This window comes from Passer domesticus, chromosome 11 (genome assembly GCF_036417665.1).
Source record: "Passer domesticus isolate bPasDom1 chromosome 11, bPasDom1.hap1, whole genome shotgun sequence".
In the NCBI taxonomy this organism is placed as follows: Eukaryota; Metazoa; Chordata; class Aves; order Passeriformes; family Passeridae; genus Passer; species Passer domesticus.
This window is the reverse complement of record NC_087484.1, coordinates 935,517-963,349: the sequence shown is the minus strand read 5'-3', so window position 1 is coordinate 963,349 and position 27,833 is coordinate 935,517. Positions and strand designations below refer to the sequence as shown.

The 27,833-nt window shown below is 51.9% G+C and overlaps 2 protein-coding genes across 11 annotated transcripts in view; both read left to right on the top strand.

Annotated features, from left to right (window-relative positions):
- The first annotated feature begins 1,862 nt into the window (after nucleotides 1-1,862).
- On the top strand, nucleotides 1,863-7,470 carry C11H3orf33 (chromosome 11 C3orf33 homolog). Of its 2 annotated transcripts, XM_064385029.1 has the most exons (5): nucleotides 2,263-2,394; nucleotides 2,484-2,543; nucleotides 4,662-4,815; nucleotides 5,500-5,660; nucleotides 6,293-7,470. In XM_064385029.1, exons 1-5 carry the CDS (start codon nucleotides 2,302-2,304, stop codon nucleotides 6,563-6,565), a joined length of 741 nt encoding a protein of 246 aa, XP_064241099.1. In that variant the 5' UTR covers nucleotides 2,263-2,301; the 3' UTR covers nucleotides 6,566-7,470. The 2 variants fall into 2 exon arrangements, with proteins under 2 accessions (XP_064241098.1, XP_064241099.1); XM_064385028.1 differs by having other exon boundaries at nucleotides 1,863-2,543.
- A 1,337-nt stretch (nucleotides 7,471-8,807) lies between these two features.
- PLCH1 (phospholipase C eta 1) overlaps nucleotides 8,808-27,833 on the top strand; it is a 58,857-nt gene continuing 39,831 nt past the window's right edge. For 3 of the 9 annotated variants that reach the window (XM_064385023.1, XM_064385020.1, XM_064385022.1), the window contains exons 1-2: nucleotides 9,834-10,091; nucleotides 20,193-20,309. In XM_064385023.1, the coding sequence (XP_064241093.1) occupies nucleotides 20,231-20,309 (79 nt within the window). In that variant the 5' untranslated portion in view covers nucleotides 9,834-10,091; nucleotides 20,193-20,230. Of the gene's footprint in view, nucleotides 8,955-9,010; nucleotides 9,139-9,830; nucleotides 10,092-18,404; nucleotides 19,606-20,192; nucleotides 20,310-27,833 lie in introns of those variants that run through there. The other 6 variants (XM_064385026.1, XM_064385027.1, XM_064385018.1 and 3 more) reach the window with 5 other exon arrangements.

Sequence of the window (27,833 nt, the reverse complement as noted above, 5' to 3'; positions counted from 1 at the left end):
TCTGTGGGCTTTGCTTCTCACTTTCTGAACTGTAACCACGCCTCGAAGGATGAAATGTTCCGGAGATTGTTTTAAATGTATTTTCTGGCTTTTATAAGCTTTAAAGATTTGTAAGAAACTATTTTTATAAGCAAATTACATTTGTTTAATTTATTTCCGCTGTTTCAAGGCCGTTTGATTTACGTTCAAGGTACTTTCTTGATGGCAAAATGCTGTAAGGTAGGACTGGAATCACGCACAAGCCTCTGAGCCTTGAGTCCTGCAGCTGGAACTGGAGGTGCTTCCCAGGGGAGGGCACGTGGGCCTTTGGAAGGGGTGAGTTGATGGGGAAAACCAGTCCATTGCTTTTCCAAGCTGTATTAGTAAAATTTGAATATTCATTCTCAAAAGCAGTGGGAGCACCGAGACTTCCCCCATGCAGGGATGAGGAGAGTGAGTTGGTGATGACAAAGTTGCCAAATTCCCAGGGAGCTGGTGCAGGACTCACCCTCACACCAATCCAATGGGGGCAGAGCTGCTGCAGAATTCACTGCTGGTGCCACGTGTGGAAACGTTCCCGCTGGATTTCTCCCACTGAGCTCCCTCCTGAGTGCCTTAGGGACCCACAGGTGCTGGAGAGGCACTCGGACCCCGCTGGGCGTGTGTGGAGCGTTGGTATTAAAAAGGAAAACTATTAAACATCCCTTGCAAAGGTGCAAGAGGTTCCCTACCATGTTTCTTGTCAATATTTGAAGGACTGGGCTGGGAGGGGGTTTGGGATCTTCTACGGTGTGTTTTGGGGAAAAGTGACCCAATACCACCTCTGGAGTGCTGGGTGGGTGGGTGGGTGGGTGTACCAAGGGTCTCCTTGGCGTCAGGGTAAGGAGGGGACGGGAAGAGGACACTGTGACCTCGTGCTTCATGGACACTGCCTCCTGTCCTCTGTCCCTCCCTCGAGGGACACACCTGACAGTTTGCTTCAAGCACAGCAAAACCACTGGTGCTAAGTGAAATCATATGGGTTTTACTGCCCAAGCCCCATGTGTTCTGATTTCCCCTCTGCATAAGAACAAAATCAACAAAAAACACAGCAGATTTGTGGCTGCACCTTTCAGTCCCTGTCCCACTAGCCCCGCTGCATTAACTCTCTGAGGCACCTCAGTTCTGTATCCCCTCTGGAACCACGGGCCACTTATTGAATTACATCTTGTTTACCTAGAGGGTTGTTTTAACTTTCCTGATTGTGAGGAAAAACTTCCAAGTGCAGAAGCTGAGAAATTAAATTTGCTGTGTATTAGATTTTTTTTTTTACTTTGCATTTTTTTTCATTATTTCTAAAGGTGCCAGTGAAACTTGTCACTAATAAAGGCGAGTTAAGGATTGCTTATCAATAATTACATTATTTCGACAACATCAAAATTGCACATAAACCCCAAATTGGTAGGAATAGATTTGTTACCTGAAATAAATAACCGTGTCCTTTTTCAGACTGGTAAAACAGGTTATGGATTAGTGCTGTTAATTTAAGTAGCTGTTTTGTAAGTTGGAAATGTTGCTGCTGAAGTTCACCCATAAGATTTTGATCTTGCTACTTTTTTTCTACCACCTCTGTTCAAAAGTGGTTTTTCTTTTTAACATCAGAATTCGTAGGGACTTAAACATCTTTAACATTAAAAACAAACAAACAAAACCCCAAACCAACAAGAACAACAAAACAAACAAATTTGAAATGCCAGGAAGAAAGGAGCATCTGAAGGGTCCGAGGAGGTGTGGAACAGGTTTGAGGAGCTCAACGCAGAGTTCAACCTCAGCGGAAGGGGGAAAGCTCCAGGAGAGCTCAGAGCCCTGCCAGGGCCTGAAGGGGTTCCAGGAGAGCTGCAGAGGGACTGGGGACAAGGATGGAGGGACAGGACCCAGGGAATGGCTCCACTGCCAGAGGGCAGGGATGGGTGGGAGATTGGGAACTGGGAATTCCTGCCTGGGCTGGGATTGCCAGAGCAGCTGGGGCTGCCCCTGGATCCCTGGCAGTGTCCCGGCCGGGGCTACTCGGGGCCGGTGTCGCTCCACGGCACGGCGCCACCGGGCGCTGTTCGTTCCCCGGTTCCCGCGGCACGGGCCCTGTTCCTTTCCCTGCTCCCGCGGCACGGGCGCCGTTCGTTCCCGGTCCCCGCGGCACCGGGCCCTGTTCCTCTCCCGGTTCCCGCGGCCCCCGGGCGCTGTTCGTTCCCGGTCCCCGCGGCACCGGCCGCTGTTCCTTTCCCTGCTCCCGCGGCACCGGCGCCGTTCGTTCCCCGCTCCCGCGGGGGCGCTCGGGACGCGGCCATGCCGGAGCAGGGCGGCGGCGGCTCCGAGCGCGCCGCGCTGGCCCTGGCCCGGCTCTCCGAGTGGGCGGACGCGCACCTGGGGCTGCTGCGGGTACCGGGGCTGGGCGGGCACGGGGCTGGGCGGGCACCGGGCCGGGGGGAGCCCCGCTGGGCCCGGCTGAGCCCCGTTCTCCTCCGCAGGGCCTGATCGCCGGCGCGGCCGTGGCCGGGGTGCTGCTGCTGGCGCGGAGCCTCCGCCTGGTGAGTGCGGGCCGGGCCCGGGGGACGCGGGGGAGCCCGGCACGGCCGCTCGGAACCGGGGGGAGCCCGGCACGGCCGCTCGGAGCCGGGGAATGCGGGCATAGCCGGGCACGGCCTCCCAGAACCGGGGGAAGCCCGGCACGGGCCCGCGGGATGCGGGGCGAGCTGCTCAGAACCGGGAGGTGCGGGGAGAGCCCGTAATGAGCCCGGGGGTAGGGGGAGAGCCCGGCACGGCGGCTCTGAACCGGGAGGAGCCCGCCACGGCCCCTCAGAACCGGGGAATGACGGAGATCCCGGCACGGCCCCTCAGAACCGGGGGAAGCCCAGCACAGCCCCTCAGAACCGGGGCAGCCCTACCCGGCCTGCCCTGCCCTGCCCTGCCCTGCCGTGCCTCACGCCGGGGCTGTCCGGCCCGCGGGCTGCGCCGGCGGCAGCGCCAAAGCGTGCCCGTGTTTTGTTGCGGTTTGCGCAAAGCAGGAGCTGGTGTTTCCCCCGAAAGTTCCCTGCTGGCTCCTGGGTGCTCAGTGGTCGCGCTGTCTCCCCGCTGGAATTGCCTTTTCCCAGGGGCAGTTCAGCCCGGCTGCCTCCACGGCTGGCGGCTCCCGCCCAGACAGCCCATTCATCTTGGCATTGTCTTCCCTTTTCCTTAAAACTAAAGATTAGCCAAGCGTGCAAGGTTCACAATGCGGTTGCTTAATCATAACGGTCCTGCTACAGCTACTGATTAACAAGTGAAAAAACCCAGCAGGGTTTGATTCAGGTCTCGAGGCGCTCGATATCGCTGTCCTGTGGCAACCCTTGTTCTCGCTGTTCCTGACGCCCCTGGGAGGGGTAATGACCCTTTGCCTGTCCCACTGCAGCTCGAGCCCCCTCCCTTGCCCAAACACAGCTGAAACAGCCTCTTGCCTCGTGTATTCTCTGTCCTTCCACACGCAGAACTGCTGCTGAATGGTTTTAAACGTCACCCAAATCTTCCCTTGCTCACACCACGCTGCTCACTCCTGGAGAAGTTGGACCTCCACGGGCAGGAGCCACCATGCTCCCACACGTGCTCCAGCTGCTTCAAAAATCAGTTACCTTCATCTTCCCCCCGCACAATTCCAAATATAAAAGAGAACATTTGTGTGGTGTTTTTGCTTAAAAATACTACCAGAAAACCTGAACTACAACTGTTGCCAGAGTTCTTTTTCTCTGTCTTTTGTTTGGTTGGTTTTGACCCAAGGGCCTGTGAATACATTAACCTGGCTGGTGGAGCAAATGAGATCAGCTTTGAAGAATTTTTGTTCCTAAAATCCTCCAGGTTTCCTGCCTGCAAGGTCCCAAATTCCCGTGTTCCCAGTGGGAGGCCCTGTGGGCTGCAGAGGGGGAGTAAAGAGCACACAGGATACGCAGCTTTGGTTGTGGTGTTTTGGGGGTTTATTTCCCAGCAGTTGTACAGCAGTGCTCAGTGGGTTTCACAGCTCTGTAGGTAAGACACTGAGACCTCAGTGTCTTAAATTTTGGGGTTCTTAATTTTTTGGGGGTCTCAGGTGTCCTTCTCCCTCACCCCAGACCTGTGGCTGCTCCATTCCTGTGCCACGGCCCAAGTCTTTGCTGCTGCTCAGCTTGGTTTTCCTGTGTGATCACATAACCATCCCCTTGGATCCTCCCAGGCTGTAGTATCAAATTTAATCTTCTTGTGATCTCAGAGCTGTTCACCTGCCTTTGTCCCTCTCCTGGTTTCCTCCGGCATCAAAGGCGGGGTTGTTTCTGCCCTCCCTGCTCTGCCTTTGTTTGCAGCGTGTCTGTCCTCGGGCTTCCTTTCACCCCTCTCCCAGCCCCATTCAGGCTGCTTCTAAAACACTCTTTTCTTGGGGAATCAAGTGAACTTCAATAGGCATTGCTCAAAAAATGGCAGTTTCTGTTCTTTCTCTAAACCTGGTTTTTGTGTCTGCACCGATGTTGCAAGTCCTGTAAAACAGGGAAAATTATTAAATATATGTCTATATTCACTTGCCCATGGTGTGTAACAATAGAGGTGGAATTTCCCAAACTATTATAATACATTGGATTTAGTGTGGCTATAACTGCTCTATATTTTTTCTTAAATTTTTGTCTTTCTCTTCCTTCCATCAATAGACAACAAAATTCACAAATCCTTTGGATATACCTGTGGAGTTTGTAAAAAAGAATGTGAAATTGAGAGGGAAATTACATCAAGTCACAGAGAAGGGCCTGGAAGTTGAGCACATTCCCATCAGCATTCCTTTCATCTCAGCCATCCAGAGAAAATGTGAGTAATGAGGAAAAGAGTGAGAAGAGCAAGGGCAGAAATGAAATGTGCTGATCTTAGAATGGCTGCAAGCTTGAGAGGAAGGGCTGAGGCACATTTCCAGCTCTGCCTTTTGGTCTTTCTGTGCTTTGCAGGTGGGAAACTGGGGAGTAAAAGACAGAGGAGACAGAGAGTTTGTCACTACAGTGTTTGTGTTAATCCTTACAGTTACTGAGCTATTTTCCAGCAGCAGAAGTGAGCACTCAGGCAGTGCTTCTGCTTGCACAGCTCATCTCATTCCTGGCAAAAGCCTCTGTTGGGATTGTGCTTTTATTTGCAGACACCGATTTTTGGGGACAGTTTTTCTGTCAGAAACAAACTGTCCATCAAGCCTGTGACTCTCACACTGGCTGTGCAAACACCAGCAGGAGCTGATGCTTCTGCCCCTGTGGATGAAGGATAGGGACTGAGAGTGGGAGCAGATATTTTTTCTTTGCATGAAAAATAAGCCAAATTATGAATTAGGCAGCCTTGAATTGACATATTTTTTTCCCCTGAAGAAGAGGTGAGACCAAATTCCTGTTTGGTTTGAGGAACTGAAAGGAATTCTTTTAGTCCACAGGAATGAGTTCACGGGCAGCAGCTGAGGCTCTGTGCAAAGGCCGAGCTTTGCCCCAGCAGCAGATGTGTCCCTTTCCCTTGCAGGGCAGCCGGAGGGGCTCCTGCTGATCCGCCTGGCCGGGGTGGAGCTGGCTGCAGGTGGCACGGCCTGGCTGCAGCGGGAGCTGCTCCCCAAACAGCCCCTGTGGTTCCAGCTCCTGGGCAGGGACAGCTCGGCCCTGGAGTGCCTCGTCCTGGTCCATAAGGTAAGGACAGACACACACACGCTGGCTCTTAGCTGCAGTTTTAGATGTGACTGTAGTCACACAGTTATCTCAGTACATTTAACAAATGTTATTGTTTATGATTTGTCGTCTTTGGTGTGAATTTTAAATGTTGCATTTGCAAATCTGATTGCAGGAGCAGTAGTTTTTCAGACTGATTCATGGCAGGAACGTGTTGCTCTGCCAGTGCCAAAAAGGCATCTGCAGTTCTGATTAGCCTAATGTTTGTTATCCCATGTTCCCTCACAAATGCCTTGCATTATAGAATCACAGCAGGGTTTGGGTTGGAAGGGACTTTCAGACCATCCACTCCTGGCCCATGGGCAGGGACACCTCCCACTGTCCCAGGTGCTCCAAGCCCTGTCCAGCCTGGCCTTGGGCACTGCCAGGGATCCAGGGGCAGCCACAGCTGCTCTGGGCACCCTGTGCCAGGCCCTGTCCACCCTCACACTGGAGCTGGGTTTGGAGTCACCTGGATTCCTCTTCCCTTTTAACTTCTCCTGCCAAAGTGTAGATACAGCCACGAGTAAAGCTTGTACCTCTGAGGGAGTTCACACCAAACCCCAGATAACCCTGTTCCAATGGTGAATATCTATTTGTTGTGTTTTTTCTAGGGTGGATTTTTCAGCATGTGCTTGAACGAAGAGCTCTTGAGCCAAGGGCTGGCCAGAGCAGCCCGGATTGAGGGGCTGTCTCACCACTCCCGCCTCTACTTGAAGCTGCACAAAAGGCTCCTCCGGGCTGAGTTAAAGGCTGTGAAGAAAAATATAGGCATATGGAAAGAGCAGAGCTACTCTGAAAGAGTCCAGGAGCGCATCAGCAGCAATAAATTCGTGCAGAGGCTGAAACAGTTTGTGGGCTGGGTTAGAAGCTCTACTGGGAGGTGAAAAGGCGGGGAATGCAGCTCTCCAAGCTGGGATTGATGTATGTTTGTGATCACAAACAGTGCTGTGATGTTGAGGGTCCCTGTCTCGAACACAAACCCCACAGTTCATGGGTTACACAGAATACAAACCCACAGTTCATGGGTTACACAGAATATAAACCCACAGTTCATGGTTATTTAGAATGCATCCCATTTCAAAACCCACACGGGACTGAAGTTTAGTAGCAGCGTGCAGGCCACCAGTGAAAATGTTCTGATGCCAAACTTCTCCACAGTGATGTCCTGAATTAGCTGTCCAGTTCCCACCTGCTGAACTCCAGGCTGTGCTGCCCAGTGCAGGTTTGAGGGGCAGGTTTGAGTTTCCCTTCACACCTCTGTAGTGTGCCATTGCTGCCGAGCCCACACTGAGCACAAACCCATGGCAGGCCTTTACAGAGCTCCTGGGATGGGTTTAAACACAACATTTTGGTTTGAACTCTGTTCTTATGCTACTTTTTGGTAATTTGTGGTTTAAAACTCATTCATCTTGAATGATGGGTTGCATTGTTGGTGATGTAAAAGGTGTTTTGTTATGGTTGATCTTAAAAAGCTGATAAGGTTGTAATAACTAAAGTTCCTCAGGGGAAAAACATCACTTGGTGTATCAAAGAATATAATGTCAGGAATCCAGATATTTCAAAGACAACTTTCATTTGAAGAGAAAAAACCTGTGTTGGTTTTTTTTTTTCTGATGGTTCTGTATCTAAAATTAGATTCCTATAAAGCTTTAACATGAAGTTTGACAAGGAGGATCAGAATGTGCTAAGAACTTGAATTCTTGCTTTATTTTTGATACACATGTGAAGTACATGAGTACATTGCTATTTATGTTGTAAATATTTTCAGAATAAAGATTGAATTTCTCAAGTTCATTGTTACATGTTTTATACACCAAGCCCTTGACCTTTGTTTAACCTCCCACGGTCCCAGTATTTATTTAAAGTGGGGTGTTTTACAGATTTTCCCTCTTTCTGTGTCATTGCTTTCCAGTGAAACACTGGGGAGGAGAGTGTGGTACAAAAACCATTAATAATTGAGCACTGCTTATCTGGCAATTAGTTGCTACATCAGCATTTTCTCTGCTGACTTCAGGGCAAAGTTGTGACTCTTGAGATCCTTAGAACAGGACCGTGGTTCCTGGATGTGAAACCCCTCAGGCAGTCAGGGATTTGGGATTGGCTGGGGCACCCTCCCGAGCAAAACTCAAAGCTGAGTTTAACCCCAAAGTAGGCATTCAGATCCACTTCTGGGGGTTTGTAGGTGTTCCTACGTCTGGGAAGTAGGAGGAGCTTCTCCAAGCTGGCCATAATTGTACACTGATGATTTATTTTCTGTAATAATTAAATATAATTCTGGACTTCGCACTTCTGTTCTGTAGATGAGTCACAGGAGCATTTATCACAAAAATCCACTGTAAAGCTGAGAGAAAAGTCTCAGGAAGCCACATGCTGCATTTCTAGCAGGCAAAGGTGAGGTGTGGGCGAATGTGAACACAGTGTGTTGTTCCCTCACATGGATTTGTGTTTGCAGTGACAAATGATTTCTTGAGGGTCAGGTCCTGTAATTGTTTGTTAATGCTGTTTTCCTTATCACGCAGGGCTTATCTTTGAAAAAAACCCCAACCCACCAGCACACCCTCCCCCCTCAGAAAGAGCCCAATTCAGTTCAAAGCTGTGCTTTCCATCTGTGCAGGGCTTGAGAGGTTGCAGATCCTGTCTCTGTGGGAGGCCTGGCTATTGGAAAAGCAGTAATAGGAGCAGAGACAAATATCTCTGCAGCACCGGGCTGAGCTGGCTGGGGAGAAGCAGCATTTTCCCCACTACATAAACCCCCACGGCTGCCCCTCAGCAGCTCCATCCCTCCCTTCACCCGCAGCAGAGGATTCCCAACACAGGAGGCACTTCTGTGACTGGGATAAGGACTGGAATTAAACTGTTCAGCCCTTGTGCCTTTGCCCCTGCAACTCTGAATGTGCCGTGAGCGATGCAACATCTTCAAAAGACCACAGGCAGTGAAAGGAGAGACCCGGCCTCCAAATGGCCCAAGAAAAATACCTCCGACACTGCACAGACTTTTTATTGCTGGTGTGGCATGTCAGACAAATGGCAGTAAACACCCCCGGCCCCTGGAGCCCACCGGCAGCGCGGGCACGGGGCTGCTCTTTGCATCCTTCGGGAACAAACTTCTGAGCGGGGCTGTTGTGACAGGAGAGCAGGGAAGGGCTTTAAACGAAGGGAGACGGGTTTAGATTGGATTTAAGAAAGAATTGCTTTCTCAGAGGGTGGTGAAGCCCGGCGCAGGGTGCCCAGAGAAGCTGCGGCTGCCGCATCCCTGGCAGTGCCCACGGCCAGGTTGGACAGGGTTTGGAGCAGCCTGGGGCAGCGGAAGGTGTCCTGCCCATGGCAGGGGTGGGCTGGGAGGGCCGGGGGTCTCCATGGCACCCGCTGGGCGAGGGGCCGCCCCGAGGGGCCGCTTCTCGCTCTGCTCCCGTCGCGTCCCGCCGGCTCCGCTCCCCCGGCTCGGCCGGGGAGCTCGGTGAGTGCCGCGGGGGGACACTGCCGGGCCGGGCGGTGCTGAGGGGAGCGGGGCCGGGGGCTCAGTCCCGGCGGTGCTGAGGGGAGCGGATCGGGGGGCTCAGCCCCGGCGGTGCTGAGGGGAGCGGGGCTGGGGGGCTCAGTCCCGGCCAGGCTGAGGGGAGCCGGGGGGCTCAGTCCCGGCCAGGCTGAGGGGAGCGGATCGGGGGCTCAGTCCCGGCCAGGCTGAGGGGAGCGGATCGGGGGCTCAGTCCCGGCCAGGCTGAGGGGAGCGGATCGGGGGCTCAGTCCCGGCCAGGCTGAGGGGAGCGGATCGGGGGGCTCAGTCCCGGCGGTGCTGAGGGGAGCGGATCGGGGGCTCAGTCCCGGCCAGGCTGAGGGGAGCGGATCGGGGGCTCAGTCCCGGCGGTGCTGAGGGGAGCGGATCGGGGCTCAGTCCCGGTGTTGCTGAGGGGAGCGGACCGGGGGGCTCAGCCCCGGGCGGGCTGAGGGGAGCGGATCGGGGGGCTCAGTCCCGGCCGGTGTTGCTGAGGGGAGCGGATCGGGGGGCTCAGTCCCGGCCAGGCTGAGGGGAGCCGGGGGGCTCAGTCCCGGCCGGGCGATGCTGAGGGGAGCGGCTCAGTCCCCGCTGCCCCGCCGCTCGCAGCGCCCACACAATGGAGCAATGGAGCAGGTTGAAAGGGCTCGGGGCCGCGGCAGGAGCGGGGCTGGATCCCGGCTCGGGCCGCTCCGGGGCAGGCGGGACGCTGCGCTCCGCTCCGCTCCGCGCGGCCGGCCCGGGTTTCGGCAGGGCCCGCGGCGGGGGCGGGCCGCGCCGGGCCGGGCCGGGCGGGGCGGGCGGCAGCGCTGGCGTTTGAACGGAGCAGGTTGTGCACCCGCACCAGCCTGGGGCTGCGTGGGACAGCGCCGCGCCGGACCGGACCGAGCCGAGCCGAGCCCACCCCGGCGGCCGCGGTGAGTGAGGGCGGGCGGGACCCCCGAGCCCCGCGGCTGTTCCCGGCCCCGCGGGCGCTCCTGGAGGGACGGGGCTGTGTCCCCGCGAGCCTCCGCTGGGCTTTCCCTCGCTGGGAAACACCGGTTTCTCCCGGCCCGGAGTTGCGGGGGGGTGTGCGAGCTGGAGCTTCTCTGCAGCCCGTTCCACGGACGTGCCCCGAGCGCTCGCCCCGAGTGCTCCGGGGCTCTCCCGGTGCCGCTCGCTGCCCCGGCCGTGTTCGTGCTGCTGGGCACCGGGAGGGTGGCCGGACGGGCTCCGGCCGCTCTGCCCCGCTCGCCATGTGCCGGGGCGGCGGGCGGTGGAACCGGAGCGAGCTGCAGCCGCTCGGCCCGGCCCGGCCCGGCTCGGCCCGGCCCGGCTCAGGGGAAAATCCCGACCCCCCTGAGGAGCGCAGCCAGCAGCGGGAGCGCCTGTCCCCACCTGGAAGGTGCTGGGACGGTGCTGAGAAGAGTCAAACCTCGTGCTGGACTGAGCCCTCCCTAAAAATACCTTATTTCTAATTGCCTACTCCATAAACCATTTTTTAAAAATTAAGTACAGTGAGGTAGGAATTAAACTCCATGCGCGTTTTGTTGTAATTACGTTACTCTGTGCGGTTCTGGGAACTTCAACTCCAGCTGGCCAAAAAGTGTTTTAGAAGAAGTGTTATTAAATTCCAGGGAGAAAGATATAAGCCTTATCTGATGGACCAGTCATAGGCTCTTTGTTTAAAGTGTGCTTTAACTCCTGAGTTATAAAACACAATGTTTGCCTGTTTTCAGGGGGCCCTCCTGATTTACTTGTCCTTGGGACTTCTGGCCCTTATGTTGCAAAACGTAGGAAATGAAAGAAAAGTTAAGGTGTTTGTTCTGAAATGTGAAAGAATAATTGCAGGTAACAGTGCTGAAAAGAGAGGCAGGGCTCAGCCCTGCAGTGAGGCACCTGAGTTAATGTGGAATACGGAAAGGAAATCCAGGCTTTCTGGGAGGTGAGAGGCAGCAGAGTGCATGCACGCTGCTAAAAACTCTTCCTGGTTCTTTGAGCATCAGCTCCCTGGAATAAGTTTGAGTGTGCTACTTTTATAAAATCTGTTTTGAACTCTGAAGGATGCTCCTTTCCTACATTTAAAAATGCCCGTAGGCTGTTACGGAAAGAAATGTTAAGTTTTATCAGCTGAAGATGCACAATTTGTGAGAAATGATCCATTCACGGGTGCTTTCTGGTTCTGTGCTACCTATTGTCTATAAAAATGGGGATCAGCTGGTGGGTTGGATCAAGTGGTGCACAACTCATTATTTTAACAATAGGGGCTCGGCTTGGGAGGTTGCCTAGGGAATTGATTTAATGCTGCTGTCCTTTCAGCCGTTGAGGCGAGTGTCCCGCCATGACTTTGATCAAAATCACCGGTATTTGAGAAGGAGAATAAAATTTTCACTCCATAAAAGCAAAGGAGAGGCCACCCGCTATTAACAGCTCCCAGTTTTGCATGAGCTGATCTGTAATTTAAAACACTGTCAAGAAATACCCGTGGCAGTAATAGTTCCATGAGCATCAAAATACAGAATGAAAATTAGACCTCTGTTCAAGACTTGGCTTTCCCTTATTTCTGGGGAAGGCTTTAAGCTGTGTGTTTCTGTTGGCTCTACAAAATGATCTTTCTGTAAACAGAACAGTTTTCCTTTAAATGAAATCTGAAGAAGTTGAGTTTTTCCTAAGGTGTCACCCAAGACACAATTCAATTTAAATTGATAACGTTAGTGGCACACTCAGGGCTCAGCCACGTGGGGTGGTGTGGAGATTCACTTTGTTTGTTTGCTTGGGGCTTTTTAATAGGTTTAAACAAGCCTGAATGTTAGAAAAAAAACAAAAACAAACTCCAAATTAGGAAAGCGAGTGTCTGTTTCCAGGTCAGCTGCAGACCTGGCCAGCATTTTGTGCCTGTGCCTTCAGAGGGGGTGGCTGTCACGCCTGGCTGCCGGGGGCTGTTTCAGAGCCCCCCGATGAGTGCTGCGGGTGCTGAGCTGTGTTGCAGCCTGCTTTCCTGCACAGGCGTTCCTCGGCAGGGCGGACGCAGAGTGGCTGTGGCACTGGGAGGTGTTGGGGCGCTGGCCAGCAGCCAGAGGCTCCCTGGGCGCTGCATCCACTGGTTTGAACCTGCGGGCCTGGGCTGTGCCAGGCACAGATCTGGTTTTGTTTCCCAGCCCGCAGGCAGAAGGTGCCTCTGGTGGAGCCCCGCGGGGGTCAGCTGGTGCCAGACTGGTCTAACGGCCAGCAGGGAGCTGTGTGCTCTTGTGCACTCCCTCGGGTTTGTTTTCCTCCTTTCTTGTTTGTTTAGGAAACTGGAACTGTTTTCTGTAACAAAGCTGCCTTTCTTGCTCCACTCTCCGCGGTCACGGCGGGCACTGTTGTCACGCCAGAGATCTGAGCTGGCCCTCTGCTCTCCTGGCTATTGTGCCTTTTGCTGCTCCTCTGACCCTACAGAAGGACTGTCCAGGTGTACCTGGGTGGCTGAGAGCGATGTGGAGCACAGGTCTGAGGGATGGGAAGGCAGGTTGGGGATGCACAATGCGAGGAAGTATCTGACACTGCAGACGGGTGCTCACAGAGTTCCCCCAGGGACAGTGAAGTGCAGAGCAGGGCAGAGTTTGGAGCAGATGCCTGCTGCAGGGCTAGAAGAAGCTGGGCACAGGGTGCTGAGGATGCCACGTGCCCTGGTGGAGGCTCAGTTGGCCCCTGAAGGATGTAAAACCACTCCAAGGGCATTTGGCGTGTGCGTTACAGGTCTTGGCATGAGGTGCCCATGTGAGTCTCTTCAGGCTGAAGTAACTCAAGGCTGCTTGCAAGAAACTTCAAGTGGAGGCAGGCTGTGGTGCAGAGTGGTGTGAGCTCTGTTGGAGGTGTGATTTATTGGGACTGACACGGAGTTCCTGCTCCTTTGCACGCCGAGCGTGACCCGGCGTGTGGCTGGCATGGCGTGGGGCACACCAGGCAGTGCTGAGCCCCGCCAGCTTCTCCTCCTTTGCTTGGCTGTTGTTCCACCCACAGGAGAACAAAAAAGGGAAGAATGTTAGCAATTACCAACTGTGTTAATTGATGTTCAGCACAGAGGATCTTACGGAGTGAGATGCCCACTCTTGGGGGACCCACACACACACTGGTGAGTGGCCAAGTCCTCAAGGTGCAGGTCATCCGTGTCCATGCCTCAGACATGGCTGCATTGGCACAAGTCCTTTCCAGGTGTCCTGTCCTTATCTCCACAGTCTATCACATTGTGACTTGTCTCTGAAACAACTCTGTACAACTGCCCCTGAAAGTTTTAGATTTTCATTTACAGAAAGACTCCTGCATTCATTTGCAGTTTGAAACTCTCTGTGCAGCGAACCCAGACCTGATTTGGACTGGGGAACGTGTGTACAGAGCTGGCAGAGGCAGCAGAAAGGTGTGCAGAGCACTGGAGGTCTGTGTAAGGAAAACTCACTCATATTTACCCATCCCATGTCTGGTGGGACGAGTGTTACCCTGGACAGGGTGTGCAAGGCAGGTGCCAGCTGAAGCTGTGCCTGCTGAACCTCAGAGGCAGCAGCACGCTGCCCTCCTGCAAATAATTCCTTAAAGAGGAGAAAAACAAATTCCATCTAGGCTTCTGGAGGAATGGGGAGCAAATGCTAATTCCCTTTCAGGGTCCGTTGCCATGGGGAGTCAGTTCAAATCCTTTCTAATGCCTTCCTCAGCAGCAAGTTGTGCTGACACATGCTTTTCACGGCTTCCAGGAGGAGTGGAGAAACGACTGGCAACAAAAGCTGCATGGGAATGAGCAGCCCCGGAGGAGCAGGGGTGCTGTGGGCTGCTGGGCTGGCACAGGTGGAGGTGTCCTTGGCACAGGGAGCTCAGCGCCGTGTCCTGCCTGCCTGGGAGGGCTGGGGAGTGGGGAACTTGTGTGCCAGACCCTGCTCTGGTGCTGTGCAGGGAGCCCAGCCTGCTCCCCGTGCTCCTGAAGAGCAAATCCTGGGAATTGTGCTCTAGCAGGACCCACACTGGCTGCAGAATGGGTTGGGCTGAGCCTCTGTTCACCTGGTGAGCAGTGCAACATGTATTTAGTGCTCTACTGGGGGAACAGCCAAAATACCGGATTAAACACAGTAAAAAATTCTAAAAATCTGCATTTTCAGTTAGTCCCATCTATCTAAGAGCATGCAAGTGCAGTATCTGCATCCCAAACTCTGCTGTGGCCTTTCCCCTTTGCTTAGACATCTCTGAATTCTGAGTTTCCAGCAGCTCCCAGGGAAATCCACAGGATGTGTTTCTTTGCTCCTGTTCTGGCTTGGCCCTTCAGACACCTTTGCTGCCAGCGTGGTGCCAGCACAGCTGTTGTGGCCTCTTGGCACATTTGATTAGGGAACTCATCTGTCAGAAAAATAAACCAAGCAAAAATCTCTGCTTTTATTACTCCAGACCAGTTCCTAGAGAAATAAAAAAAGGATCCCATACTGGACAGTTTTGTTTTCTCTTGCCAAGTGTTATTGATTTTTTTTTTTTTTTCATGCTGGTAATATTTATGGTTAAATATTTGCTGTTCAAAATGGATTGTAACTCCAAGGGTATTTTTTAAGCTTTTGGTTTCCTACAAGATGCTTTAATTCTGGAAAGTAGCCATACGTTAATGACATAGTTAGTAAGTATGAAAATTATATCATTTTGTTGGATAAAGTGTCTTTTTGTGTCAGCAGTATGGAACTTCCATCTTGTGTGCTTGCCTATTCTGCCTGGCTCCCATATGTGTAACTTTAGCAATGTTTATGCAAGTTATTTTCAGTGAATGATGATATTTGATAGTGATTAAAGTGGAGATTTGCACAGATGATGTGTGGAACCCTTAGAGCCTGGCTTGTGTGACAATTAAATCTAAATCTGCATGAATTTAGACCAGCTTAAATGCTTAGCAATATTTGGGTGACTGTTAGTGGCTTAGTGGAATAAGAAGCCCAAGACTGCAGATGGGTGGATGCCCCATGGAACACTGTCATATTAGGGTTTTATAATCTCTTCAGATTTGTTGTTTTTAGGTCTAACTATGGCTAAGCTTTTCATCCAAGAACTTCTTTGGTTTGTGGATACTGTTTCAAAAAATCCAGCTCCTGTTGTGCAGAACTGGTCTCCGAGAGCTTGAGAGCTGTTCTACCAGAGTTGTCACTTTGGTTAGAAAGTAAAACCGTGGTCTGGGCAGTTCCTGTTGATGGCTACTGATTAACTCGGAGAGAACCTGCAGCGTATTTTAATGTGGTAGGGAAGGAAGTTGGTGAGGGCACGAAGTTTCCTGGCTGCATGTGAACAGAGGTGCAGGTGAGCTCTCTCCCTCTGGTCAGTGCCTGTTATTCCTGACACCAACAAAGGGCTGAGCCCTGGGGAGCGTGTCCTGGACAAGTGCCTGTGTGCTCTGCAGCGTGCCCGCCCAGCTGCTGAGTGCTGATGGCACTGGGGAAATGAGGCAGAGCTTGGTGGGGAACATTTCTTTATAGAGCCAGGAAACTGTGGAGAAAACCCAGTGATCCCCCTGGGCAGCCCTGCTCTGTTCTGAGGAGAGCAAGTGAATCTCTGCCTTATTCTCAAACTGAAGATAAAGCACTGCACTTCCTCCCTTCTAGTAACACTGCAGGTTTGTTGTGAAGCTGAATTGCTCAGGTTCTCAATACCACTCCAGGAGTCTCCAGGGGAAGTTCAAAGTAGCGTTTGTCCTTTGGTGTTTATTTTCTGTTTGCAGTGGCTGGGAGGTAGCTGCCCACACGAGATGGTGTCATCAGAGATGCCACATGCCCCCACCACAGTCCCAGCTGCCACATAAAGCCCAGCCTTTCTCTCTGGACTCTGTTCCTGCTGCTTAGTGCCAGCCAGATGGTCTGTCCTCCTCCCACACTGAGATCTCTAAAGCTCATCAGAGGGCTCTGGCCATAGCTGGGCCAAGACAGCATCATTTCCATCATGGTATTATTTCCACCATTTGGGGTGGCTTTGTGTGACTCTGGATTGCTCTTCTCATTTCTTACCTTTTAAAAATTAATGTTATTATTTTGTTACACTTTTCCTTTATGTCAATTGGAGAGTCCAGTATCTCTGAACTATTTTTCATGCTAAAATTTATCATTAATGGGTACAAGCTTCCAAAAGCAGTAGCCTACTTAATAGTCAGTGTTTTCTGGCTTTCCTTTAATTACCAGGAACATGAACTTTATACACCATTTGGGGCTAAGGAAAGGAATCTGTTTTTTATAAGTCATACTTCCCACGTGTGTTCACTGGGTAGATCTGAGCTCTGAAAGTGGAGCTGTGGTGTTGTCTCAGGGAAGTGCGGGTGTCCTGCAGCTCTGCCCTGCCATCAGGAATGATCCCTGCTCCTGGAGCTGTGGTGTTGTCTCAGGGAAGTGCTGGTGTCCTGCAGCTCTGCCCTGGAATGATCAGGAATGATCCCTGGTCAGGACTGATCAGGAATGATGGAGTCACTGCTGTTACCTGTGCAAGTGCCCCGGGCACCAGCAGGCAGAGGGCAGGTGATCAGCACTCACTCCAGGTGCTGCTCTGAGAGCTGCCACTGGGCTCAAACACCCTCCTGGCCGTGGGTTATTCCCCCTTCTCACTGGGCACCTGCTCCGTGTCCAGGTTAAACAGTGCAGGTAAATATTTGGATTGTGCTGCTGCTCTCCAGAGCAGGTCTGTGCTGAGCCTTTCCAGCAGCCCGAGCTGAGAAGGTTTTGCTGAGTGCAGCTCAGCCTGCAGCTGCTGGTGGCAGCATTGTGATTCCCTGGAATGAGGGAATTCCCTGCACAGCACACGGGATTTTTCTGTGTGAGGGGAAGCTGCAGAGCACGGTGAGACATGGAGGGTCAGGCATTGCTCTTGGTGCTGAGCCTCTTGCTGTGAGAAGCATCTCTGCCAACCTGGGCAGGGCACGTGCATCCTCTGCTGCCTCCAGAATACCTTACACATTCATTGCTACTGCTTTTAGAATCAAATAACTTCATAAAGCATGTGTAGAATGAAACATTCCTTGTGAGGAGTTTGCCCACTTTCTGATAACAGTGGATCATGTCTCTCACCTCATCTGTGTGTATCTGCACTGTTTATTCATGTGTGCACACGTAAATATTAGTTAACTTATAAGTTAACTTATTTCCTGCATCCAACTTCGAGCAATATCAGCTTACTTCTATTAGTAACAAGCAATACCAGTTTACTTCCATTAATAACTTGAGCAGTATCAGTTTCCTTGCATTAATAACTCTCTTGTAAAGTGCAGCTCTGTACAACTAATCAAAGCTCCTTGGAAAAGTGTCTCTCATGGAACACAGTGCTCAAAGCACAGAAATAAGGCAGCTGACAGGTTTGATGGAAATGAATCAGCCAGAATAGCAGATGCAGCTCTCTCAAGGTGCTGTGTTTCTGCACAGCACATAATGGACACCTTGCTCAGCTTCCAGATTAATGCACTTTATCCAGATACAAAGTAGGTGGATTCCTGACACTCTGCACTAGCATCTCTGCTCTCAGGAGGTGAAGCACCAATTGTTTTACGATTTGGAATGAATGTGGCAGGCTCAGGGCTGAACCTGCAGGAATTTTGCTTATTGTGAAAATGATACCCCAAGCTGAGAAACCTGCAGAGTGGAAAAGTGAGGAGTGTTTTCAACTCCCTCTGAATTGGCTGCTTTATCAAGCTTGTTTTGAACTCAGATTTATATCTGATCAGGATTTTGGTAACTTTTTACCAAAACAGTTTTGTTGTAACAGTCCTAATTAAACCTACTTACATACTTGTGGACACTTCTTATGCGAATAGATGTATAAAATAAGTGATACAGGTACAGCCTGCATTTTAGTCAGTGGCATAGACAGAATGTTCTTCTCCTGTATTGAAATGATGCAAATTTGTTAAGTTCCTAAGTGTGTGTCCCTTTGAAATGATGGTATTTGGCCCAAGTGTGGGGTTGGTTAGGATTTTGTTTGCTTTTTTTTTGTACTGTAGGGTAAGGCATGATCTTGGCTGGGCTCTCCTGGAATCCTGTAAAGCAAATAACTTTGAGGGCTATCCAAAAACGGCTGGTGTTTCTTGGGAAGGTTTTCTTGTGGGATGTTTGTGTCAGCTGATGCAGCCCCTTCGGGAGTCTGCCTTCATCCCTGATGTGCCCGGGAGAACCTTTGTTCGGGGGGCCACCGTGGTGTGGGAGACCCCTTTGTGCAGGAACAAAGGAGGATTGTATCAGCCGGGCCGTGAGAGGGAGGGGAGGGGGCTCAGGGGCTCTTTCAGAGGCTGCAGGGCTGTAGTGACAGCCACGGTTCCCTGTAAATCTCCCCTGCGACACGGGTTCTGCGTGGGAGATAAGATCTGCTCTTATTGTGTGCAAATTCTTACTGGTGAATATTTGATATGGTTTCCTTAATTAAAACACGATGCCTCTTGGACTTCTGTAGCCTAAAGCAAGAGGCCTGGCCGTAGGCTGGACTGTGGTGTTACTCTTGTGCTTTAAAATTAACTAAGAGCTTGTGTCTTGCTACTTAAGGCAGAGGGGCCTTAGTGCAGGCTGCAAGGAAAGCTCGTGGGTGGCGAGGGTGAAAGTGCAGGAAATGTAGAATGAAGCCTGGCAGAGGTAGTGGGTATTGCTGCTTGGGTTCCAAAGCTTGGCAGAACATGCCTTTAGTGTCACCAGTGCACAGTCCATACCCAAACCACACCCCCAGTGGAGCCTGGGGACGTTTTAGGATGGAGCAAGGCACAGACAGGTGTTGGTGGCTCCCAGCTGCAGCAGAGCATCAGAGCATGCCTGCTCCCCTCAGACCTGCACGGGTGTCACACTGGGACTGCCCTGTGGGTCTCTGGCGCTTGCAAGTCAGCACCAGCATTGCCACTGAGGCTGCCTGGGGACAGGGGAAAGGTCCTCCAGGTCCTTCTGTTCCCTTGTTAGCTGTCTGCACCCCAGGAATGGATTGTGGCTAAATTGGTCGTTAAGGATCAGAGGAGTACCATTTCCTGGGATTTCAGATTGTTCGTTGTCCTTTTTGTTCTGAATGAAATGGATCTGTGTCCCTCAGCAGAGCTGAGCCCTGCATGTGCTGTGGTGCTTCATCCGGGGGTGGGTTTGTTACTCAGGCCCCCCGGCAGTATTTTATGAGGAGGTTTGGGTGGCAGTGTCCTCACATCCTGCTAGAATTGCTTGGATAAAGACAGTTGGAGTTGTTTGTGCGAAGTGTGGGCGAGCAAGCAGCTGGGTTGACCAGAGTGAAGGTGGGAGGGAGATAAAATGGGAGACCAAAGTGGGCTTGTAACAGGAAGGGGTGTCTGGATTGCTGAAACCAGAACCTGAACTTCATAAAATAGCAAAGGGAGAAGGAGGATCCAGCAAAAGGATTTGGTGTCAGGACAGGAGATTAAGAATTGCATGGCTTCAAAGAAGCATGGAATGCTGGTGTGCCTGCCTGTAGCCGTCAGTGTTAATTTTGGGTGCTGATGTAAGTGCTCCTCCCCAGGCTCAAACTGCCTGTCCATGGGTGATTTCATTGCCACAGGGCAATGTCTGCCAAGGGCAAGGGCACGGGGCCCAGTGTCCTCATAACTCTGCTCTGGTCTCAGAATCAGGAGGTGATTACCTTTGAATCACCTTTTTAATTACTGTAACCTTCATGTGGCAGGATTTATGGTTCCGTGGTGTTGTCGGATGTGTCTGCAGCCTGTTAAATGTGGGACAGCATCACTGAATGGATTGGATTGATCGTGTCTCCAGGCCCCACAGTGGCCTGCGGGGGCGGGTGGTGGTGACAGAGGTGACAGGGGTGCCCACTGCTCCCTGCAGCACCCGGGGAGTTGCTGGCTGGTGGCACCAGTGCAGCTCTGGCTCCATCCAGGTGATGTGACCGTGCCCTTTGCCTGCACATCCATGGGGATGGGCACGTTTGGAGAGTGAAGAACTTTGTTGCCATCTTTGTGTGAAGCGACGGACCATTTTGCATAAAGGGCTCAAACAGCTGCAGTGCCTGCAGTAGCAGGGGGCATTTTTGGTAAATCAAGTCCCACTTACCCACTCCCGTTTCCCTTGCAGGTCAGAGCCTTTGATGGTGAGCGGGAAGCTGCCCCACCATGAGTTACTGGAGTCTGGATAAGAAGAGCTGCCTGCAGTACTGCCGGCACTTCCTAGCGGACAACGGCGTGTTCCACGGTGAGTTACGGTTATTCCGCTTATTCTGCAGTTTCTGTTGGAGCATCCCGCTGCTGTGGTCCCTGACATCCCGTGGGGACGCTGCTCCGTGCGGGGGCTCGGCCGGGGGGAGCTCGGGGGGCGCTCGGGACCCCGGGAGCGGCGAGGAACGGCGGGGCTGCGGCGGCGCCGCCAGGGGGCGCTCCGCGACCGCCGCCCCCGGTACCGGCTGCGACCGATGTGCCCCGGTACCGGGTCCGACCGATCCCCCGATCTGACCGATGTGCCCCGGTACCGGGTCCGACCGATCCCCCCAATCCGACCGATGTGCCCCGGTACCGGGTCTGACCGATCCCCCGATCCGACCGATGTGCCCCGGTAGCGGGTCTGACCGATCCGACCGATGTGCCCCGGTACCGGGTCCGACCGATCCCCCGATCTGACCGATGTGCCCCGGTACCGGGTCCGACCGATCCCCCAATCTGACTGATTCCTCCGGTACCGGGTCTGACCGATCCCCCCGATCCGACCGATGTGCCCCGGTACCGGGTCCGACCGATCCCCCGATCTGACCGATGTGCCCCGGTACCGGGTCTGACCAATCCCCCGATCCGACCGATTCCTCCGGTACTGGTCTGACCGATCCCCCGATCCGACCGATGTGCCCCGGTACCGGGTCTGACCGATCCCCCCGATCCGACCGATGTGCCCCGGTACCGGGTCTGACCAATCCCCCGATCCGACCGATTCCTCCGGTACTGGGTCTGACCGATCCAACCGACTACCTCTGGTACTGGCTCTGACCGATCCCCCCGATCCGACCGATTCCTCCGGTACCGGTCTGACCGATGTCCCCGATCCGACCGATTTCCCCGGTACCGGGTCTGACCGATCCCCCCGATCCGACCAACTTCACCCGGTACCGGCTCCGATCGATGTCCCCCAGTACTGGCTGCGACCGATGACCCCTGGTACCGGTCTGACTGATCCCCCCGATCCAACCAATTCCCCCCGGTACCGGGTCTGACCGATGCCCTGATCAGGCCGAGTACCCCTGGTACCGGGTCTGACCGACCTCCCCCGGTACCGGCTGCGACCAATGCCCCTGATCCAATCAATTCCCCCACTACCGGGTCTGACTGATGTCCCCGGATTCGACCAATTCCCCCGGCACTGGTCTGACCGATCCCACCGATGTTCCCCGGTACCAGTCCGATCGATCCCTCCTGGTCTGGCTGATCCCCCCGTCCCACCGATCCCCCCGGTGCTGCCGGTGCCGGAGCCACCGAGGTCGGGCTGGCCCCACCAGTGCTGGAGCCGCGGGGATCAGCCCGGGCAGGCTGCCCCGGGCAGGCAGAGCCCTGGGCTGGGGTGAACCCCGCAGAGGGGCTGCAGCTCAGCCTGGCACAGCTGTGCGGGGTCGTGCTCGCTGTGCTGCGGGTGGCAGGGGCTGGGGGTCCAGCAGGTCACATCTAATCAGACAGCTGGACACGTCTGTCTGCTGGGGAAGTGACTTCCTAATGCTGCTCCGAGAGGCCCACACCTTGCGTTCTTTATTCCCTTTGAGGTCAGTAATTAAAACCCATCGCTTTAGGGCAGATTTATGGCACTATTAATAGCAGCAGCATGGAATGGCTATGAATTAAAGATAGAAATACTCATCTCATTCAAAGCAGTGGTGATTTTTTTACCTAGAGAACATACAGCTCCATTTTCAGTGTGTTTTTCAGGACTGGAGAGGTTTGCAGCCCACTGTAAAACAAACTATATCTGCATTTTTGTCACTGTGGTTATATTACTGTCTATGAAGTTAATGGCTTAGTGGGAGAATTAATCATTTGTCAGTCTGGGAATCTTCCTAATGAAAGCCAGTTCAGAGAGAGCCCCATTTTTCCCTGTATTGCTTTTTCCCTTGCCCGTGAGCACTTCTAGTTCTATTTGGGACACCAGAAGAATGTTAATAACTTGCTGTAAGTAAGTCTGACAGTGGTGTTGTCACATTAATTCATGTGTGTGCTGCACTTGGGACTTGTGTTAGAGGGAAAGTGCTGTCATCTCCAGGCAGAGCCATTCTGCTTCTCCGGTGAAATGAATTTGTTCCTGGGGTTTGTCAGGCCACTCGTGTGGTCCCGCTGGTTTTGGTGGGATCACGTTTCCCTCAGAGCTCCCTCTGACCTTGTGGCAGGGCCGTGTTCCCCCGGGTGCCCTGAGCACCGAGGCAGTGTTTTGGCAGATGCCTGTTAATCCCTGCTCTTCCCAGGCAGCTCCCTGCTCTCCTGCACCACTGTGTGACTGGAACAGCTACAGGGGCGTGTATCTGCAGCTCTGCCACTGCAGAACAGTGGAAGAGGAGTCTGGTGCATGCTCTGAGGCCTGAGGTGGTGTGTCAGCACAGGGCAGCACCCCACCTTTATCCTGCTGATGGTGCAAGGCTGGGTAATGATCCATCAGCACAGCCCAGCAATCCATGAACAGCTATTGAGGGATGAGTCTGCAAAGTGATAATCATCTACAGCCCAGGGCATAATTAGCAGGAATCCTAGACCAGAAAGATTTCATGGCCTAATTTATCTGTCTTTGATTGATGACCAGATAAGATTATCTATTTTTCCCTGGCCGAATCCATCAGGGCTTCCCATTTGTCTGCTTTAACCTAAGCAAGGCACTGCACAGACAGCTCCTTTCCTCTGAGTGTGTGGAGGGGCTGAATTCCCCCTGGCAGTGACAGAGGTGACAGTCCCACAGCGTGCTGTGAGGGGGGGTGCATGTCCCAGGAATGAGTGGGGGGTTCTGCTGCTCCAGAGAGGCTGTGCTGATAGTTCAGGCTGCTCACATTATCCCAGAGCACCCTCACTGGGAGCAGGGGGGCAGCTCCATCAGGGCTGTCTGGAGTGATTGGAACTGAACCTGTGAGCTGGAGGAACTGCTGCCCCTTGGGGCAGGCCAGGTAAAAATATCCCACGGGGCCAGTTGGTGTTCTTAAAAAGAGTGGGAGTATCTTTAGGAGAACTGGAAGTGTTTGCAGAGGTGCACAAGAGGAATTTTGCTGCCCAGCTGTGCTCATCTCTGGTGTTTCCTTCACACCCTTGTGGCACCTGCATTAGTTTAAGCACCTGAGCAGATGGAGTTCCATTTGTTCACCTCCTGCTGAGGAGCTCAAATGCAAGAACTCATGGACTGCATCAATAAAAATACTGAAGCTCTGTGTCTGTTGGGAGTGGTTTGATTGTTTTGTGTAAAAAACAAAACAAAACACCAACAAAACCCCAAACAAAACCAAACATCCCCAAGGAAAAAAGGCTGATCTTGCAGCAGCAGCAGCCAGCTGAGCCTGCAGCCCTGTTGCAGTGCAGTGCCCCTGCAGCAGCAGGACAGCACCGGCCCCTGGGATGTCACATCCCTGGAGTGTTCAAGGCTGGACAGGGCTTGGAGCACCCTGGGGCAGTGGAAGGTGTCCCTGCCCATGAAGGGGTGGAACAAGGTGAGTTTTAAGGTCCCTTCCAACCCAAAGCACTCTGGTTCTGTGATCAGCTGAAGGAAGATGCAGTTTTGAGCGCTCAGGGGTAAGATGAAGGTGTTGGTGCCACGAGGCCCAGCCTAACACAGTTCTGGGCAGCAGTGTTGGAGCAGGGGCAGCTCAGGAACAGGGAGGAGGGTACAGAACGGGAGAGGAGATGAGTTGGGTTGTTTGGTTTGGGAAATCAAAGACTGGGAGGGGATGTGACTGCTGGCTCTGAGTGCATTGCAAAGGGAAAGCTCAGGAGGGAAAGGCTTATTTGAGCTGATGGGGGAAGTTGGCACAAGAGCAAGCTGAAAATTGTCCACAAGTATATGAAACTGGCCCAGGAAAACCTAAGGTATTTTGAGTGGAAGATTGACAGGTTTTGAAAGAATTGTTACAGCATTGTATTTGTGCTCTTGCTCTGAAGTTGTAAATGTGATTAGCAGGCAGTGTATTGACTAATGGGAAATAAGGCTGGAAAGCTGTCTGTGGTCCCAGTTCAATCCCTGTGTCCAGTGAACTTCAGATGCAAGCAGCAGTGCTCCCATTCCAGTCAGGAGATGCTGCTGTACAGGGATCAGGCTGCTCTCTGCTGGCTTTTAGTGCTGCTTTGGGACACTTGCAGGCTGGTACACAAGAACTGTTGATACACAGCTGTGGGGCTTTCCACACAGCTTGTCTTTAAATGATGACTGAGGGTCGTGTGTGTAGTGAAATACTGTGTGCATCCACGTTGCCCAAGGCTCTCTCATCATTTTATAATTTTATTAAGAAAAGCTGCTAATGGCTGCATTTGCAGGATATTAAAATTCTTATCTGTTTATGTCTGAAAATTTTGGTTACAGAAGTGGAGGTTGCTGCTGTGCCTTGTACTCTGGGGAGTCTTATCTGCCCAGAAGCAAAAATGTCAGTTTTCTTCAGCAGCAGCAGCAGCAGTGAGATACAGCAGTGTGTGCACACAGAGAATAACAGACCAGAGACAGGGGCTGGGGTGAGCTGTTTTAGCAGTTTCTGCAGAACAGAGAAGACAAGCAATTAGAATGTTTGGAATAGCCTTGAGGATTTGATGAACCCACTTTCATTTCCTTCCTCTTGCAAGCAGTTCCAAAATACAAAGTACAGCATCCCTCTAGGCTTGGAAGATTGTTTTTTTATTTTTCCAGGGGTTTTAAGCTGTAAGTGTGCATCATGTTTTGTTTGTTTGCTGGCAGTAACAATGCAGGAATGGCTGTGCTGTCAGAGCAAACATCCATTTAACTTTGCTACTAGATGGTCGGGGTTAAAAGTATAAAGGGAAAAAAACCCCAAAGTGTACAGAGGAAACCTTCCTGTGGCTCCCAGTGCCTCCCAATCAGCAAGGCAAGTACTTCCCCAGCCAAAACTGCATCTAGATAATTCCAGTTTTTATCATTGCATCTGATTGGGGTTTTTCCCCCCGTAAGATTTTTGGAATTCATTTATGCTTGTGACCATCTGTGGGAATTAACCCCCAAACTTGTGTGGAGCCTCTGGTTGGAGGGAAGCAGGCTGTCAGGGATGGAGCAGGTTGTGTTGCCCTGTTGTTTCACCTTGGAAAGGGAATTTCCTGGAAGGTGTGAGTGGCTCTGAGCCTGCCAGGTGACACAGGTCGTGTTGGGCACATCCTGGTGCCTTTGGCTGTCCAACATCCTGATGAGGAAACCACGGAGAGCCTCTCCTTGCTTCAGTGGCCTTAGGCTTGTGTGCCCATTGAGAACATAAAATGCCTTCTGCTGTCCTTTTTTATGCAGTCAAATGGCCTATTTTGGTTATTGGAGCACAAGAGTTTTGGGGGAGCAGTCCTGGAGCTTTGCCAGATTGCAGAAATCCTTCAGGCCTGATGTTTGCTGATGGGCAGTGCTCTATAATTAGCTCTGCTGAAGCCTCGTGCAGGGCTGTGGCACAGCTACAGATGCCAGCTGTGGGCTGCAGGATTCAGCCTTTTATCTTCAGTTGCTTCAGCTGGAGTTTCAGAATGGTGCTGGGGAAGCAGAACGAGTTAGTAGTGCAGGAATTTGTGTTTGGGTTCACGTTCTGATTTATGTGAGATATCCACAATCCATTCCTCGAGACAAACAGATGTAAGTGGAAATGTGTTTGCAAGAAGAGCATTAGGGAATTAATGTATTGAAGTCCACTGAGGTTTAAAAAGGGCCTAAAGTGCCTGAAGAAACTCTCTGTGCTTTGTTCAAGAACTGTGTCTGTCTCTGCATCTGTTAATGAAAGGAGGAGTCTCATGTGGGATCTGTCTCCAGACAATGTTTCAGGTGCTTGTGTTCTAATGCCAAGTATTTTTCCCCTTTCATTTTTTGTATTCCTCAGCTTTCCACAGAACCATGTCTTCATTAACGATAAATGAGTTGATAAAAGCTTTAATCTGATAAAAATGACAAGTTTTCTGTGCAGCCGATGCAAAGTTTTATTCATTGCTGGCTGACTTTTCACAAGGAGATTGTCTCACAGTTCAGATCTAAGATTACACTTGGAAGATGATTATGAAGATGTTGTTATCTCCTTATTTCATTATCTATTCCCTGTAAGAGGTGTTAGTTCTCTAATCAGCTTTTCTTGCTCTTTAGCAGAATTAGGCTTTGTGCTGGTTTCCAGCTATTTTGACAGTGATAAAGGAAAACCCAATGAGCTAGAAAATGAACCTTCCTCTGATGCTGTAATTTCCAAACTGTTAGTTAAATCATACTCTCATTTATTGGAAAATGGATATTTTGCAGTAGAACTTGCAGTGTTGTGTCTCTGTCCAGTAATCTGAGCCTGGTGAGGTGTGGGCAGGAAACCTAAGTGGGGAAAGCCAGCGTGGAGGGGAGGCTGTTACTGTCCTGCCAGACCTTAGCTGGGGACTGTGCAGCCCCCACGGGTCAGCAGAATGGCTGAAGAGATCTTGTCTTAGTGATCACTGATGTCAGTCAGCTGCAGGTAAAGGGAAATGAGGTTTTTTTCAGGAAGCTTGTTCGTCACCATCACCTCTGGGACTGCTGGAGCTGTGTGGGCTGTGGCCCTGCAGGGCATTCCCAGCAGGAGCCTGTGAGCCCTGGGACGAGGGAAGAGCCAAGGCAACTGACAGGGCTTGGGATTAAATACAAAACCTGGCTTGACACCGAGAAGTTGTCATGGGGATTGATTTTGGATTTTTTTTGAAGTTGAATAAATCTACAGGTCTTATACCATTTGGCACCTGTCAACTGAATTACATAACATTTTCATTGGTTTGCTGTAATGTTCTTCTAACCTATATAACAGGCTTGAGTTTCTAAAGACATGTAGCATTTAAGCACGTCTGGTTTCAAAAGGAAGTTTATTCTGGAGACAAAATAATGAAGAATGTATTGGTGATTGTGTAAGGTTCCTTGCAGAGCAGCTGTGGCATTGAAGGTGTTTGTGTATAGCTTGTATTATAATTAACAGAACAGTAGGAGTGTGAGTAATTTGCATTTAACACATTATCAAGTGCAATCTGATATATCAATAATTAAACGGTACAGCAGAGACAGTTTATTTTTTGTTGTTGAACTGCAGCTATAGCACATCATTTCGATGCACAGGCACTGGTAGCTGTCTAGAGGCTTCAGAGTGGGGATTTCAGCCATGAACATGGTGGGACCCAGAGCTGGGGTGAGGCTGTGGCTGCCCCATTCCCCTGCTCTGCCTGGCAGTGGGTGACACTCCCTCCTCAGAGTGTGCCACCCCCTGCCATCCCAGCCTGACAGTGCCAGGAGAGCCACAGCTGAGCAGCTAAGAGATCCTGCAGTGGGTCTGGGGTCTCGTTTCACTTCCCAGGGTGCTGGACATGGTCCATGGGTACCCCACAGAGTGCTGAGTTTGTCATGAGGCGGGGGGAAGCTCTCTGTCTTAGCAACAGCTAAGAAATAATGATTTCTCAGGAGGTAAAACATTCTCAGGAAGTAAAGACATGATCCACTTGGATCTTGTCTCCCATCCCACTGATGTTCTGCAGGCATGTGAAACTATGAGGGGTGGTTTTTTTGTCTCTCATGTAACTTTTTCCTGGC

Excerpts from the sequence above, each read along its gene's own strand:
- C11H3orf33 (XM_064385028.1), top strand. The coding sequence starts at position 1,878 with ATGGAGGGACAGGACCCAGGGAATGGCTCCACTGCCAGAGGGCAGGGA. Across the intron at positions 2,544-4,661 it reads TGGCGCGGAGCCTCCGCCTG|ACAACAAAATTCACAAATCC; the intron begins GTGAGTGCGGGC and ends TTCCATCAATAG. Across the intron at positions 5,661-6,292 it reads GCCTCGTCCTGGTCCATAAG|GGTGGATTTTTCAGCATGTG; the intron begins GTAAGGACAGAC and ends TGTTTTTTCTAG.